We start from the raw sequence: 16,177 nt of genomic DNA, 5'->3' as shown, positions 1-16,177 counted from the left end.
TTGTCACTGGAATTAAAAAGATGAGTGAATCTCAGTTTATTTTTACCAACTGGTCTGGATAGTCCTTAAGCAGAGCCCATCTTTCAAACAGTCACTGGGCAACTTTCCCTGTTTTCATGCTTTTACTGTAGGTGCATTTACTATTCCAGTCAGATGACCCCCCTATTTCCAGTGTTATTTTTTACCTCAGTTGGGTTATCTTATGAGAGTAGAAATGTAACTTCCTGGAAATGTCACCCTTCTTTGCTCTTCTTGCTTCTTTAATGGCATGGTTTTTACTCCAAGTGGGATACCTGTTAGGTATGACAGCGTGCAGGCGACCTTTGGTGGACAGATGGGTCACAAAGCTGTCTTGTGGTGACCCCGGGAGTCGTGATGAGGGACTGGTGCATGGTCCGTGGCACTGGGCGTTGGGAGGACAGAGAGTGGGGGAGTGACCGCAGCACCTGGCAGCTGGCTGTGTGTGTGGCGCCAGGAGGCATGGAGCCCGGGGGTCTGAGAGGTTGGTGAGGGGAAGTCCAGGGGGAGCAGGTGTTTTGTGGGGAGACATGTTTTCTCCTTGTGCTTCCTAGCAGTATGTTTTGGAGGTTTGCCTTATGAAAAGAAACCCTTCATCCCCAGAAGGCCAACAGAAGAAGTTGTGCTGCTCCCCTAAAAGAACATTCTAGAATCTGTGCACCTGACAGGAAAAGGTGTGTTTATGACCATGTGTATCCTCCTCTTCTCCAGTTCTGCTCCTTCCGCACCTCTGTTATAGGAGGGATTTTCACCTGTGTTCTGCTCCAGGACCACAGCCCAGACTCTCTGTAATGCTAGACGTCCCACACCTCCTGTTCTCTCCCAGCTTGTCTGGACCTGTTCACACACCTGCTCGGGCTGCTTTGGGTGTCCATATCGCACCCATTGTCCCCTGCCTTCTGGCCGTACCACTGTGTTTAGCAGAAAGATTCTTACTAGGCTGTGCCTGCTTAGCAGCAGGAGAGGAAGCTAGGGTCTTCGAGCCCCTGTTATGTGCCGGGAATGGTAAGGATGTGATCTCATTTAATCCTTGCAGTCATCCTGTAGAGAAGCAGGGCTTTGCTTTACTGAGGGGGAACCTGATGCTCAGAGGACACATGGCCAGCAAGTGGCAGAGGAGAGTGTCAGACCCACACTGCCCGACCTGGGTCACCCCATTGTGGGGCGCACCGTGAGGAGCCCGAGCAAGCAGACCTGAGGCCTGGAGTGGGCTTATCCTTTGCACCCCAGGGAGGAAGGCAGGCAGGCTGGTACCTGCCCTTTGGGGGGCCCATGGGCAGATCGGGTTTAGCATTCTGCCCTCTTGATTTCCTCTCTTGCTGATAAGCCAGAATGTTGAAAATCAAAGTTTGTGGCAGGCCACCGTGTCACGAGTGGGAGGGCTTCTGTGTCCCCAGCTGCCAAGGAAGGGTGGGTGACGTGCTCTCCAGGGTCCCTTCCAGCGGGGAGACCCCACCGCCGCTACAGCGGATGTCAGCATTTCACTAGCACCTTCTTTGCATGAGACAGACACTGGGATATCAGAGTGGGAGACGGTGGTCTTCAGCCCTGGCTGATCGTCAGGACCGCCTCAAGCCTGGAGTAAAACGCACACGCCGTGATGTCACCCTGCACGTTGCATAAGCTCCCCAGGTGGTTGTGATGCATAGCCAGGGTTAGAGAGCGCAGCTGTCAGCGACGCACATGGAGGACGCGCAGCACTCACCCTCTGTCTGGGAGGACGGCAACAGGGAAATGAAGGTGCAAACCAGTATTCTGTAAAAGCACTTAGCTAATGCTTACTGTGTGCTGGACACACTGCGGAGGGCTTTACGAGTATGAGCTCATTCAGCCTGTTGGGACACAGGGTGCGGTATGGACACCCAAAGCAGCCTGAGCAGGTGTGCGAACAGGTCCAGACAAGCTGGGAGAGAACAGGAGGTGTGGGACGTCTAGCAACTCTTTTTTTTTTTTTTAAGATTTTATCTATTTATTAGAGAGAGTGAGAGAGCACCAAGCAGGGGGAGCGGCAGGCAGAAGGAGAAGCAGGCTCCCGGCTGAGCAGGGAGCCCCGTGCGGGACTTGATCCCAGGACCCTGAGATCATTACCCGAGCCGAAGGCAGACGCCCAACCTACTGAGCCACCCAGGCACCCTGGAAAGTAGCCCCCAGCTGACTGGTGAAGACAGGAGTCCTCGCAGATGGTCTGAGTCGAGTCCAGCTGGAGCTCTTTGCTGGGCGGCGGTCTGGGTCTGAAGCACACGGAGGAGAGCTAGTCCTCGCTAGGCCAGTGAGCTGCAATTACAAAGCCGGGTGGTAACACAGGCCAGGAGGGCATCACTGAAATGAGGACAGAAGGATGTGTCACCATCCACTTAATCCTGTGCTCTGACCTTCCCGGCTGAATGAGCACACTTAAGCGCAGTCAATGCTTTTGCTCTTGGGCAAGAATTTCGTTTTTATGGCACTGAATGCGCAGCGCGGAGCGTCTGTTCCATGTCTGAGCAGCAGCTGTACATTGGGGATTACATACAGGAGGTCACCACGCTAATAACCGTGAACCTGGTGGCAGCTGCAGCGTCAGTGGCCACCGTGATTTACCTGTTTGGAGGCCGGGTTTATGTCAGCACAGAGGAGAGTCACGCTCGGGAACCGCTGGGACGAAATAAAGGTGATCATGTCCTCCCTGAGTGCAGACCCAACTGGCTGGGGGGCCAGGTAGAGGAGACCCACCACAAGCCAGAGGCTGAGTGGTGGCCCCACAGCCAGGGCCAGCGGTGACCTCACCTGCGGGGCCCAGGCCAGCACAGCCTCCAAGGTGCCTCTTGCAATGAGGGTGAACGCACCAGTGTCAGCCAGGAGAGCATCCACACGTTCTTCTCTTTATCTTGTAAATAGCATTTCATGGGAACCAGTGTCCTTTAACTGGGATGGTACTTGGAGCAAGAAATGACGGTTGCTTTTCCTCCCCACCCCGCTGCCTGCCTCTCCCTTAGCTGCTGGAATGCGGTGGGAACTTGTTTGACACCGTCTGCCTTGCTGTGAAAGCTGCTCTCTTCAACACCAGGTGAGTCTTCCTGGAAACAGCCCCGGGGCCTGCGCAGAGCCTGAGCAGACACTTGTGATGGGACGCTGGGGACATTTCTACCAAAGCTGACAGGGGAGGGTGACAAGGGGCTTTAGCATTAAACACGGTGGCACTTCATGATAAGCTCCAGATTTCACAAGGGAAAACTCAATATATGCATATATTTCTGTATTTCTTCTTTATGTTGTTATTTTCGTAAGTAACCACGTCCCATGTAGAAAAATACCAGAAAACCACAGAGGAGCAAAAAGAGTGGAAAGCAACCGCAGGTCAGCTGTCCAAATACTGTAACTGGATACAGCTGCTCGGGAGCATGGGTTTGGCCTGTCGTGTACTCTGCTCTATCCCCAGCGCTGTGAGCAATGCCTGGCACATAGTAGGTGCTCACATATTCCTTGATTGGACACAGGAATGTTCTAAAAGCAGGGTGGCAGCCTGCTCTTGGGTTCAAGGGCGGGAAATGGTTCTTCCACTGTGGTTCAGCTTCCCAGCCAGCTGTGTAGCAAGGGACACAGCACCAAGCCCTCTTGGAGCTGGTATTCCCTCTGACTGATCACACAGCCTTCCCCCCTTCCATGTACCAGGTTCTTGCAGGAAAGTTTGCAACATTTGAAAATAAGCATGTGGGTGGGGATGTTCATGCAATGAGAACTTACATTAAGGGAATGGGGGATCCTGAGGTATAGAACATGAGGGTTAGAGACTTCTAGGGATATAGGCTAAGGAATTCATTGGATAAATGAGCAAGGGTATTATTCTAGGATGTTCGTCACGGCTTCTTTGTAATGGTGGGACATTGGGAACAACCTGAGTGTCCCAACACAGGGGCTTGCAGTCTGCACAGCAGCCTATTTAGAGGTTTGTTAATACAGAAAACCAGGCACTACACACAGTTCTCTCATCTCGTTTGTTTTGTTGTATTTTACTTTTGGTAACTCTTGTATTGTGAATATGTCTGGAGGGAGGGAGGGAGGGAGGTAGGTAGATAGATAGATAGGTAGGTAGGTAGGTAGGTAGGTATATCCCAAAAGGGGCTTTGTGATTATTTTCCAGTGCTCCTCTTATCGGCTACTTAACGTTTGTATGTTAGAGGTTTTCTATGGTGAATTTAGACTACCTGTGTAATTCAGAAGAAAACAAAAAGTTAAATAAATTTCAGTCAGACATTGCAGGATGGAATATTTGCTGAGAATGAAAGCTGTAGAGTGCCCCAGCCCGAGCTGTGCCACTGGACTCCTGGCTGAGATCGGTCAAGAGGTCGGCCCGGGACTGGTGGCCACGGTGGGGCCCGAGGACCAATGCCATTGTAGCAGCCTGTGCTGGGGCTCTCTTGGAGGAGAAAGGAAGTCGCCATCTGTCGTACCTTGAGCTTCAGAAATAACTACCCATCTGCCAGCTGGTTTCCATGGGCACCAGGGCAAAAAGAGAGAGTAGAACCAGACAAGGCTGTTTGGCTATGGGGGACGTGTTGGGCAAACTGTACATCAGCTTGGTGAAACCCAGCTGCTCAGGTTGGGGAGGACATCTGTCGTGGGCATAGCCATAGTCTCGTCCCCAGAATAAGAACAGCCCTACAGGTAGCAAGGAATGTGGACTGTGTGAGGCATCAGGCCCCTCTGGTACATGGAAAGACCTCTTTTTTTTTTTTTTTTTTTTTTTGAAGATTTTATCTATTTATTAGAGTGAGAGAGCACCAAGCAAGGGGAGCGGCAGGCAGAAGGAGAAGCAGGCTCCCGGCTGAGCAGGGAGCCCCATGCGGGACTTGATCCCAGGACCCTGAGATCATTACCCAAGCTGAAGGCAGACGCCCAACCTACTGAGCCACCCAGGCACCCTGGAAAGACCTTTTGTGGAGTCTGTGTCCTTTAGAAGGAAAGAGGCCATTCTCTAGCCCTTCAGCTGAACCAGGTTGTGGCCAGAGTTTTGGGAAGATAAATGTGTGTGTGTGTGTGTTTGCACAGGCTTATTTTTTAACATACCAATCAAAATTCAAACTGGTTACCTGACTGGCTCAAATCGGATGTTACTTAATACTTACACTTGGGGGAAGAAAAGTACTTACACCTTGGGTGCCCCTGACATGGAGACTTTGAGCCAGGGCAGACCCGAGCAGGACCCCTTGGTTCTTGCAGACATTCCCCAGCTGCAGCTCATCTGCTGTGGATGTGGCCCTTGTGTAGGGACAGCCAGCAGGGATGGAATCATAGAGGGCTTTTGTTAGAGGAACAGGGCAAAGCACCAAATCTGTTTCCATTACGTAGCTGAATGGACCACCTCTTCCTTCCTGGCTCCTCCACCCCACATGGGGATGGATGGACTCTATGGGTTAAATGTGTTTCCGACACCCAGCTCAAGAAACAGAATGTTGCCAGCTGTCCCCAGAAGCCCTCTCATCCTCTACCCCATGCGATCACTTCAGCCACTGAGGATAACCGTTGTCCTACAACAGTAGACCGGTTTTGTACTTGATAGAAGTGAAATCACACAGTGTGTTCTCTTTTGTGTCTGCTTCATTCACTGAGCATTATGTTTCGAGACATCTGTATTGTGGCCTGTAGTCATTGTTTGCTCTCTGCTGCGTGGTGGCCCCTTGTGTGACTTGTCACAGTTTATTTATCCATTCTACTGTTGATGAGCATCTGGGTAGTTTCCAGGTTTGGGCTATTCCAAACATGAACATTTTTGTCTTTTTCTTGCACATATTTACCCACTTCTGTTGGGTACAGGTGAAAATTTTGGATCATCTAAGGCACGACTATGTTTGGTTTTAGTAGATACTGTAAAACAGTTTTCTAAAGTGCTTTTACTAGTTGGTACTCTCGCCAGCATTGTGTAAGCGTTCTGGGTTGCTTCACACCTTTGCCAATTCGTTGTTTTTTTTACTATCTGCTGTTCTGGCATGTGTCTTGGTATCATATTGTAGTTTTAATTTGCATTTCCTTGATGAATATTTAAGTTGAATACCTTTTCGTGTGTTTATTGGCTACTTGAGTCCCTAAATGATGTCTTTTGACAAACAGAAGTTCGTAGATTCTTTTAAAATTTTGAAACATTCGGGGCCTGGGTGGCTCAGTCATTAAGCGTCTGCCTTCAGCTCAGGTCATGATCCCAGGGTCCTGGGATCGAGCCCCGCGTCGGGCTCCCTGCTCAGCGGGAAGCCTGCTTCTTCCCTTCCACTCCCCCTGCTTGTGTTCCCTCTCTTGCTGTCTCTCTCTCTGTCAAATAAATAAATAAGATCTTTTTAAAAAATATTTTTTTGAAACATCGTACAGAGGAAAATGTTTTATTCTGCCTAGTGGTGATTATGCTCTTCTGAAAGTATAGAACATCAGCCTGACATGGGAAGATCATTTCATTTCTAATATCCATTTAATCAAGATGAAAAACAGTAAGTGCAGCTTGTGTTCTGAGGCCCTGGCCAGTGAAATTACACAGGTCAGGTTTATCCCTTTAGACCACACTGGAGACCTGCCCCCTTTGGGAGCTTCTCTACTAGCTTAAATAGCTCTTTCCAGAGTAAAGAAACCTTAGCTCTTAATGTTCTCTTTGCCCTCAGGCTTTCTCATCAGCCTTCAGCAGCACTTTCTAATACCGTTCAGATCCTGTTCTTCACTTAACATGGGTCTAAATATGTTAATTTTGACAAATGTGTATCTAAATATGGAGCAGATGGACGCCTTGACAATATTCATGGGCAGGGACTTCTCACCACTTGCCTTCTTTGGCTTCCCATGCTTTATCTTCGTCATCTGTTTACCTGCCAACATGTCGAAAGTGGAAAGCTTGGTGGTTTCAGAGAAAATACAAACACACGTACATTCTTGTCTGGTTTTCTAGTTTCTCTGCCCTCGTGTAGGCAGGTGCGGTTACGCTAGCAGTAATGCGAAGCCAGTGCTGCTGTGGGGGCCGGAAGGCCTGCATCCAGTCTTCGCTCCAGTGGTCGTTAGTGCTGTGACCTTGAACGAGTAATTAAATCTCATTCAATAAATGAGTCCCTCCCTGTGGCAGATAGTGCGTTAGACTCGAAGGGTGGGGAAATGAGTACAACATTGGCCATAGTTTCATTTGTCTTTTTTGACTTTTGGGGAACATACTGAGTAACAGGCAATTAAAATGTTCAACTCTATTTCATTGCTTTTTTTTTTTTTCCAATGAAATAAACGTGAAAGTATCCCAGTAAACTTTAGAGAATTATCCAAATATATGGTATTATTTTATTATAGTGTATTCCATAGGCACACATAATTTTCCAAAATCAGACTGTCTTGGATAAAAAGGCTTCAAATGTCAAAGAAAAGTTTCTGATTAACAAGTGAATTTCTGCCTGAAAGTAACAAGATAAAGACCAAAAAGAATCTGATGTAATAACTCACTGCATTCACTAACAAGTCCCTCATCCCCTGTGTAATTTTAGCATGAAGGGATTCACTTTTAGGTTAAGATTCTTTGCTTTGTTCACAAATGGCACCATATAAAAAATCTGTGCAGTAGATTTTATAATTCTTCATAATCCTCAACACAGTTCAATCTATTGTTTTTGCTCCCTTTATGGCAAGCCCTTTTTGTGGTCTGTTCAAGAAATCTTTGTTTACTCCAAGGTCATGAAGATGTTTTTAGTTTTTCTTTTTTTTTTTTAAGATTTTATTTATTTGTTTGAGAGAGAGAGAGCACATACAAGAAGCAGGGAGGGGCAGTGGGAGAGGGACAGGCAGACTCCCCACTGAGCAGGGAGCCCAACCCAGGACTCGATCCCAGGACTTTGGGATCATGACCTGAACCAAAGGCAGATGCTTAACCGACTGAGCCACCCAGGCGTCCCTTAGTTTTTCTTCTAAAAGCTTTATTGGATGCCTGGATGGCTCAGCTGGTTAAGCATCTGCCTTCAGTTCAGGTCATGATCCCGGAGTCCCTGGACTGAGCCCCACATCGGGCTCCCTGCTCAGTGGGAAGTCTACTTCTCCCTCTGCCCCTCACCCTGCTCGTGCTCTCTCTCTCTCTCTCTCTCTCAAATAAATAAAATCTTTATATTAAAGAAATAAAAGCTTTATTGTTTTATCTTTCCCCTCTATCTCTGTAGTCCATTTGATATGGATTTTTGTATATGGTATGAGGTAGAGATCAAGATTCTTTTTTTTCCCCATGTGCATATCTGATTGACCAAGCATCATTTTTATTTTTATTTTTTTTTGAAGATTTTATTTATTTATTTGACAGAGAGGGACACAGCGAGAGAGGGAACACAAGCAGGGGGAGTGGGAGAGGGAGAAGCAGGCTGCCCGCGGAGCAGGGGGCCCGATGCGGGGCTCGATCCCAGCACCCCAGGATCGTGATCCAAGCTGAAGGCAGATGCCTAATGACTGACCAAGCATCATTTTTAAAGAGACCTCCTTACTTCACTGCTCTGCAGTGTTGCCGGTGCACTTTTGACAGATGGTAGGGATGAGGATGATAAAGTACAGGTGGAGTGTGACTTTATCTTGTGAGACACAGGAATTCTGACTCGTATTCTCAATCTCAAGGAAAAGAATTTCTCTTTCTTCCTCACAGTAAGTGGGAATTTTAACTGTGCTTTTGCTTCTAGGATACCGAGAGTTCGTGTTCTAGAGGATGAAGAGGGGTCCAAGGACATTGAACTCTCAGATGACCCTTATGACTGCATCCGGCTGAGTGTGGAGAACGTCCCCTGCATTGTCACCCTGTGCAAGGTATGTGCTTTTATCTGATGGTTTTTGAATTTGCCGTGGGCCCCCTTCAGCCCCAGTCCATTAAGATTACTTAATAGGTTGAGAAGTTACAGTTGCACAAACCACGTGTAAGTAGCGTTAATCCAAATCCAGTAATTTGGTTTATATTAGAAACCAGTATGTGAGCAGCTCCTTTTTTTTTCTTTTTTTTTTTTAATTGGAAGATACGATGGAGTCCCAGGAATGCACACGTGGGTTCGTGGTAATAGTAGCTCGAGTTTGTTAAGCTCCTCCGTACCAGGCATCTCACTCAAACACCCTGTGTGCACGTCTATGAAATGAGGGGTTAGAGCAGGATCTGGGGATCTGTTATATTAAGTGTGGTTTTTACACGAGCACAGAGGCCTGATGAGCCTCACCTCCGGCCGGTGCTGTCATGTCCCTGGCACTGCCCAAGGCTGTGCACCAAGGCCTGTCCCTGAGTCCACACAGGATTCATATAGAAATAGGACCGAGTGGGTCAGGTTTAATTCCCCTGAAATCACTTCACGAGCCTGGGGTATGGTGAAGCATTGGGACTGACCAAAGCCACCTGCACTTGACTCATTCTTGAGCGTGTCTCTTCGCTTGCACCCTTTTGATTCATCTTTGTCATCAGTGAAACATCCACGTGGCTTCACGTGTCAGTTTCTCCCCGCGCCCCTCTGTTGGAGACTCTTGGTGGCCTCTGACTTGGAGGGTCTCTGAATTATGGCTCTAGCCCCACCCCCACCCCATATTTCTTCTCGTGCTTTTGTAATTCTGCTTCCATAGTGGCCTGTGATAGAATTATTGAACATTGCTTCTGGTGTTTTCCACGTGAGCAAAATCTAAAATAAGATCTTGAATGGGGAGTGTGGGTTCTTCGCTGGTGTAGATACTTCCTCCACGAGGCTATCAAGGTTGGGGATCTGGGATGTGTGTTACCCTCACGTGAACTCTGCTGCCCTGACTTTGCAGATTGGCTATCGGCATGTCGTGGATGCTACTCTTCAGGAGGAGGCCTGCTCCTTGGCCAGCTTGCTGGTGTCCGTGACCAGCACAGGAGTCGTGACGTGCATGAGGAAAGTGGGGAAGGGCAGCCTGGACCCAGAGAGCATCTTTGAGATGATGGAGGTGAGGCTCCAGCCTGAGGCAGGTGCAGGCACCTGACAGGGAGCGTTTGCTGCCTCTTGCCCCCTCGGTCCCGCCATGGGAATTCTCCCTTTGCACCTTTGACCCCAGAGTGTGAGCTGGTTGTCTGCTGACCTAGCCAAGGGTGGAGGCAATAAGGGCTCTGGCCTGGGAGGTAAGGACCCTGTCAGTCACTGTTCCTCGTCCTCTCCCTCTCTGATCCCACATTTCCATGTCTCTGGATGAAAGTGTTGGACTGATTACGTGGAATCGCTTGTAACTCCAAAAGCCCAGGCTTTTGCGATCTGGTGAGGGAACTGGGTTCCTGCCTGACCGCTTCCTGTCCTTTGAAGGGAGTGAGTAAAGGTAGAGGCACAGTGGGGGCCTACCCCGAGTGCTCAGCAGACGTCAGCCCTCCTCCGCGCGTTCTCTTCGGCGCCCTGAGCTCAGGTGTGTAGCCCTGCGTGGCAGCAGGTATTCTTCATGGCCGGTTGGTTAATTGGCTAGTTTCTAGTTTTTTTTATTTAAACAAAACACTTAAAATACTTTATAAGTGCTGCCAGAGGCCTCTCTAGACAACTGGCTTGTCTTAGAAGGAACTCTTTTTCCACCCCCTGGAGAATTTTATGAGAATTCCAGTATGTAAAACAAGAAAAGTAATAAGTAATAGTGAAAATTTATTGTGTGCTTACTGTGTGTCCGGCACCCTGTTTTTTAGTGCTTTAAATTTATTATGTCCTTTAGTCCTCAGCCATCCTGTGAGGCAGCTACTGTTGTTGTCCTTCGTTTTATAGACGTGGAAATGGAGACGTGTAGTAGATAAAGTCACTCGCCTACGGGCTTCCCAGCTCATAAATGCTGGCGCTAGGATTCAAACCCAGACAGTGTGTTTCCAGAGCCTTCCCGCCGCCCCCTGCAGCCACACTGGGCTATTTTCACCTTATACACAGGTGTGCTGTGGCCGCCAGAGCTCCTGCTGGTGAGCCACCCTGCATCCTCCTCTGGGGCGCGGCAAATGCGGTCTGCAGACCCTGCTGGGGGGGGTACTGTGGCCCGAGGCCCCATCTCACTGCTCTGGTCTCACCCAGGGATGCAGCCATCCGGAAGTGCCTGCCGTGACATGTAAAACATCGGGGTAGCTGTACGGGCCGCCGTCCCAACCTCTGCCATTCACATTCCAACCTCCCAAGTCCCGGTGTCCTGCCTGTCCCCTCCCCGCTTATCCTCGCTCCCCGCTTTCATTTATATGGACGGTCAGTACCCCTGTCTGATTGACTGACATTTTCTCTTTGTCTCATGTTTTGGTAAAAATCTTTCCACGGTCACTTTGGACCTGAGCCCTGACTTAGCATTTCATACAGTTGATCACTTCCCACTTTTAGACTGAGATCTTTTCGTATAAGTTTCCAGTAATCCTTGGAGTCCCATCCTGTGTTACAGTGAGAGGCCAGGGCAGAAGGTCCCTGGAACTGGGAGGATTGGGCTGGGGGTCTAGGCCCAGGCGTCTGGCTCCCTGTCGTTGCTGAGAGTGCTACCGTGGCACGGTGGGGTTAAAACTGCTCTGGGAACACGGCCGACTCAATGAGGGGGGAGGCTGGTGGTGGGTTCCTCAGAGTTTTAAAATGATGCGTGAGCTCAGACACAATCACAATTTCATAGAGATTTTTGTGTATGAGTGGTTTTCTGAGGGGTCCCCGTGTGGCTTCTGCGTAGGGGCTAATTAGGAACTCGGTGGGTTGTGTGACCTCCTGATGCGTCTCCTTCCAGCGTTCCCTGCCTTTAGCATCTCTGCGTAGCAGCAACGGCCGAGACCCCGTGCAGGGCTCAGCTCGGGCCCATCTGAGCCGCTCTGCGGAGAGATTTGGTGGCAGGTGAAAGAGAAACTGCTTGTTCAGACGTGTCCCCAGAACCATCTGTTCCTTCATTAGCCAGACTCCGAGTCCCTGTGGCCTCCCTCTGCATCCTCACCACAGTACAGTGGGACTTGGCAGTCACCGGGAGCAGGCTTGGTTGACAGTTTTGCTGCTTGTTGTCATGGCAGCGGGAGTGCTAAGCGCGAGGCTAATGGCCGAGGTTGCCTTTCCGCTTCCTGCTGGCTGCCTGGGGGTTGGCGCGGGTGGGGGGGTGGGGGGTTCTTTGTTTTTGTTCTTAGTATGGAGATTTTTCCAGAGTGTAACTGCTCTGTTGTTGTGGTTGGGGGTTTGTTTTCATATTGATTTGTTTCACTAAGTAAAAGCCCTGTAAGGCAGAGGGAAGTGTGCAGTTCAGAATGCTAGCAGGCAGGGAGGGAGGCGTCCCTGGTCCGAGTGTGTGCGCCTCACGAGCGGGTGTGTGCTTTCTTCTGTCCTGCAGACCGGCAAGCGAGTGGGCAAGGTGCTGCACGCCTCCCTGCAGAGCGTCCTACACAAGGAGGAAAGCCTGGGGCCCAAGAGACAGAAAGTCGGCTTCCTGGGATGATTTGCACATCAACGCAAATGCGGGGTGTTTGGCTTTTTTGCTTTTCCTTTTAAGCCGCAGTTTGTATATATTTTTCTTATCTGTTATAAATTTGAGGCAACATTTGTACATGTAAAATTAAAGTATATTTTCTAGTCTGGTTTGGTACGGTTAGAGTTCTTCAGCAGTAATCCAAGATGCCATTTGGTGGCACCCCCCCCCCCCCCCCCCCCCCCCGCCAGAAAGTCTGGCTCTGGTCTAGCGAATGGCTAGATCCAGAGATCTGCTCCCGGGGAGAATTCTCTGGTCGTGCCTCTCCAGGGAGACTTGTTTATCTCCTGCTGCAGGGATTCAAAACAACAACAAAAACACTAGAATAAGGATTTACCAGAAATATGGTTTAAAGGAAATGCTCATATGTATTTTGTGAAAAATTTTCCCCCTGTAGAGCTTTCAAAGAAAGAAACACACATACACGGAGTTCATTCTCCTTGTGGATTTGGTGCTTCTAGGGGAGGAGAAAGGAGGCACATGCCCCAGGTACCCACCCATGGCTTCCACCTGGCTGGTGAACCTTCCTGAGTCCTAGGGAGGCCCAGTTCTTGCTTTCTGCCCTCCAAGAAATCCAGGCCGAGCTCCCTAGGGTCCGGGGCTTAGTGGCCACTTTGGTCCTTAGCCAAGCATTCTTACCACTCTTGTTTTGAAAGTGCTCTGGATTTTATAACCCCTCCCTGGTGTTTCGTAAGATTTCCTTGTTTTATCAGCATGAAGAAGGCTGCTTTAGAGATGTTGTCATTTGATTACTCAGCCTGCCGTCATACTCTGGGGACAGAAGGGAAGGCCATTCTCGATGGCCCCAGAAGGCTCCTCATAAGCCTGTATTCTACTCACAGCGCAGTGTGCTGGAATTAAGTCTCTTCACAGGTTGAGCAATCTTTAGTTTTTTCCAAACTGAAACTCCCCAATCAATCTTAAAGAGCCCCGGGGAAGGGCGAGTATCTCAGCCAGGGCATTTGCTCTGTGCATTTCAGTTAGACAAATAGGGTGAGGAGTTAGGATTGTATTGCCTAATGGAAGGAACATAATGTGAGTTGAAGCCTGGTTCCAGAGGTCCTGGCATGGGCACCTTCTGCTGGCATGACCAGGTCCAGCCCCAGGGAGACAAACAGCTGCTTCGACTTGGACTTGGAGCTGCTTCCCTCTTGAGAACACAACCTGGGTTTTCATTTTTAAGAAATGTTTTCCCAGCGATTATCCCTCCAGGCACCGTGACAGTGCTCCCGACAAGGCAGCAATGAGCCTGGTATCCCCCCTACCACCCACCTTGCTCCTGGCTGACTGCCCGTGATGGGACATGACAGTGGTCAAGATGCAGCTGGAGTTTAGTCAAGTTTAGAAACTTCAGTCCTGATGATTCAAGACATCAGACAGATGCACCTTTGCCAGGCTCGTGCATGACCGCCACCCAACGGGGCTGACCAGCCGAGCAGTTACCAGTGAGAACGGAGGCGAGAAATCAATTAGCATCTGTCTCTGCCTTTCCCAGGCCGCCCCTACCTGTCAGGCGCGAACATCACACGTGAAATGGAACCCCCAATGAGCAAGGTCTGTCCAGGAGAGGCATTTATGGGAAATGTGTGATGACTGCAGCTCTCAGAATAAGGGAAGAGAAAACTGATGGTGGAGACTGGGAAAAATAACTGTCCTGGAGAGACCCATGCTTCATCCAGCAGAAGCAGAGCTGTTCTTAGTGGCCATTAAACAAACATCAGGGAATGCAGTGTACAGAATTTTCAAGTTGGTTCTATTGTTTCTGTGATTTCTTGGTCTCCCAAATCATGTCCGTCCAAGCCTGCAAATAAATCAGTTTAAGACTCAGCCTGGAAGTATGCACAGCCCCAAAGTGCTGGGGACTTAGCGCCTCCCGAGGCAACCCGCGACCACTGGGGGGCAGCAACCAGTAGGGAAAGGCTGCTCCATCTGATCCTTGGGTGGATGGTTCCGAGAGGTGTTCGGTGCGTTCAACACACCACGCCGGTGGTGCCCATGACTGTGGTCAATCCTCTCCTTCCTGGTTTACCCTTCCCAGTCCTTCCCTCCTGTTCCCTGTGGGACTACTGCCCAGATAAACTACCAAACATGAGTCCTTGTCTCAGGCTTTGACTTGGGGAGTGACTCCGACTAAGCATTTGGTACTAGAAGTGGCCTTAAAGAGCAGGCCCTTCAAATGGGTCTTGAAAACAGGAGCAGTCATTGGCCGATGGGTGCGAAGACCCTGTGGGTGGTGGCAGGTGGGCCGGCGACAAGCTAGGCCATCCTTTAGTGTCATCATTACCAAGACTTGCCTGCGGTGGGTTGGGATGAGGTCCAGGAGAGGAAGTTTTGGGTCTTGTGAAAGCTCTACCACAAGGACACCTGGAGTCAGCGGTAATTATAAGAGTTGTTTAGTTAACTGGCTTCTATTAATGATGAAAGGCCTTTGAAAAATAAATGAAAGGCTCATCGGCCAACTGTCACCTTGTGGTGTGTTATAAAAGCCAGAGGGCCTTCATGGTACAGCTTAAAGAGACGGATCTGCAGCTACTGGGTAGAATGTGCTGACACCCCTAGGATTTGTTTGTGCAAGAATGGCAGAGCCCCAAAGGAGATAAGCTGCCTCCTGGGCTGGTTTCCCTTGCCAAAGTCAGCGCTTTTGTCAGGAAGGAAAAGGACTCGGACCTGGGATAAAGATGGGATCTTCGTCCCCGATATTCCCCTGAATGCTTTGAGCAGGCAGAAGCCCCCATCCCCTTGCTGAAAGGGAACCCCATTTCCTGAGAGAAACCCCAGACTACTTTCCATGGAGAGACCGTACATGAGGCCCATGCCTCAAGAGATGATATTTGCCAACCTCTGCCCCCCCCTTCCCTCATTGTTTCCAGACCAATGACTATCCTGTTACAGCCCGGCCTGAGCTGGGAATTGCAGTCTATGCTGTGGGAAGGAATAGATTACTTATAGAAATGATTGCAAGACCTGGCTTGGCATTTACCAGGGAAATAGGAGTAGGAGTGGACCTTGAGGGTATTGGACCAGGGCCATGGCTGAAAAGGAGCTTTAGTGTCTTGGTAAGGAGGTCCGAGTTGTTCCTAATTCACTGCTGGGATAGCCCCCTGAAGTTGGGACCTGGTGATCACCTGAAGTAAAAGGAGGCTATACCAGAACTGGACACACAGAAAAAGCAACAACTCTTGGGGTGCCTGGGTGGCTCAGTGGGTTAACCATCTGCCTTCAGCTCAGGTCATGATCCTGGGGTCCTGGGATCGAGCCCCACATTGGGCTCCCTGCTCAGTGGGGAGCCTGCTTCTCCCTCTGCCTCTGCCTGCCACTCCCCCGGCTTGTGCTGACTCTCTGAAATAAATAATCTTAAAAAAAAAAAAAAGAGGGGCGCCTGGGTGGCTCAGTCGTTGGGTGTCTGCCTTTGGCTCAGGTCATGATCTCAGGGTCCTGGGATTGAGCCCTGCATCGGGCTCCCCGCTCAGTGGGAGGCCTGCTTCTCCCTCTCCCACTCCCCCTGCTTGTGATCCCTCTCTCTCTGTGTCTCTCCGTCAAATAAATAAATAAATAATCTTAAAAAACAAAACAAAACAAAAAAAAAAGAGCAACAACTCTTCTTAGAGATCCATAAGAGAAGTGAGGTCACAGAGCCAACCACTGCTCCCCAAATTGGAGAGACCAACAAAGAAGTACAGAGAGCCACACTTACTGGGAACCCAACCCGGGGAGGGAAACCTGAACTCTACTGGCAAATTGCTGGAGGCTCAGTGTGGACGACTCTGAG

At 49.6% G+C, this 16,177-nt stretch overlaps 1 protein-coding gene across 1 annotated transcript in view; it reads left to right on the top strand.

Annotated features, from left to right (window-relative positions):
- The window catches only part of EXOSC7 (exosome component 7), a 35,279-nt gene extending 22,764 nt beyond the window's left edge, over positions 1-12,515 (top strand). Inside the window, exons 5-8 of the mRNA XM_036095864.2 lie at positions 2,994-3,064; positions 8,667-8,790; positions 9,769-9,924; positions 12,274-12,515. Coding sequence (XP_035951757.1) covers positions 2,994-3,064; positions 8,667-8,790; positions 9,769-9,924; positions 12,274-12,378 — 456 coding nt within the window. The 3' untranslated portion in view covers positions 12,379-12,515. The remainder of the gene's footprint in view (positions 1-2,993; positions 3,065-8,666; positions 8,791-9,768; positions 9,925-12,273) is intronic.
- Positions 12,516-16,177: the final 3,662 nt, after the last annotated feature.

This window comes from Halichoerus grypus, chromosome 1, assembly GCF_964656455.1.
Source record: "Halichoerus grypus chromosome 1, mHalGry1.hap1.1, whole genome shotgun sequence".
In the NCBI taxonomy this organism is placed as follows: domain Eukaryota; kingdom Metazoa; phylum Chordata; class Mammalia; order Carnivora; family Phocidae; genus Halichoerus; species Halichoerus grypus.
This window is presented reverse-complemented; position numbering and strand designations above follow the sequence as displayed.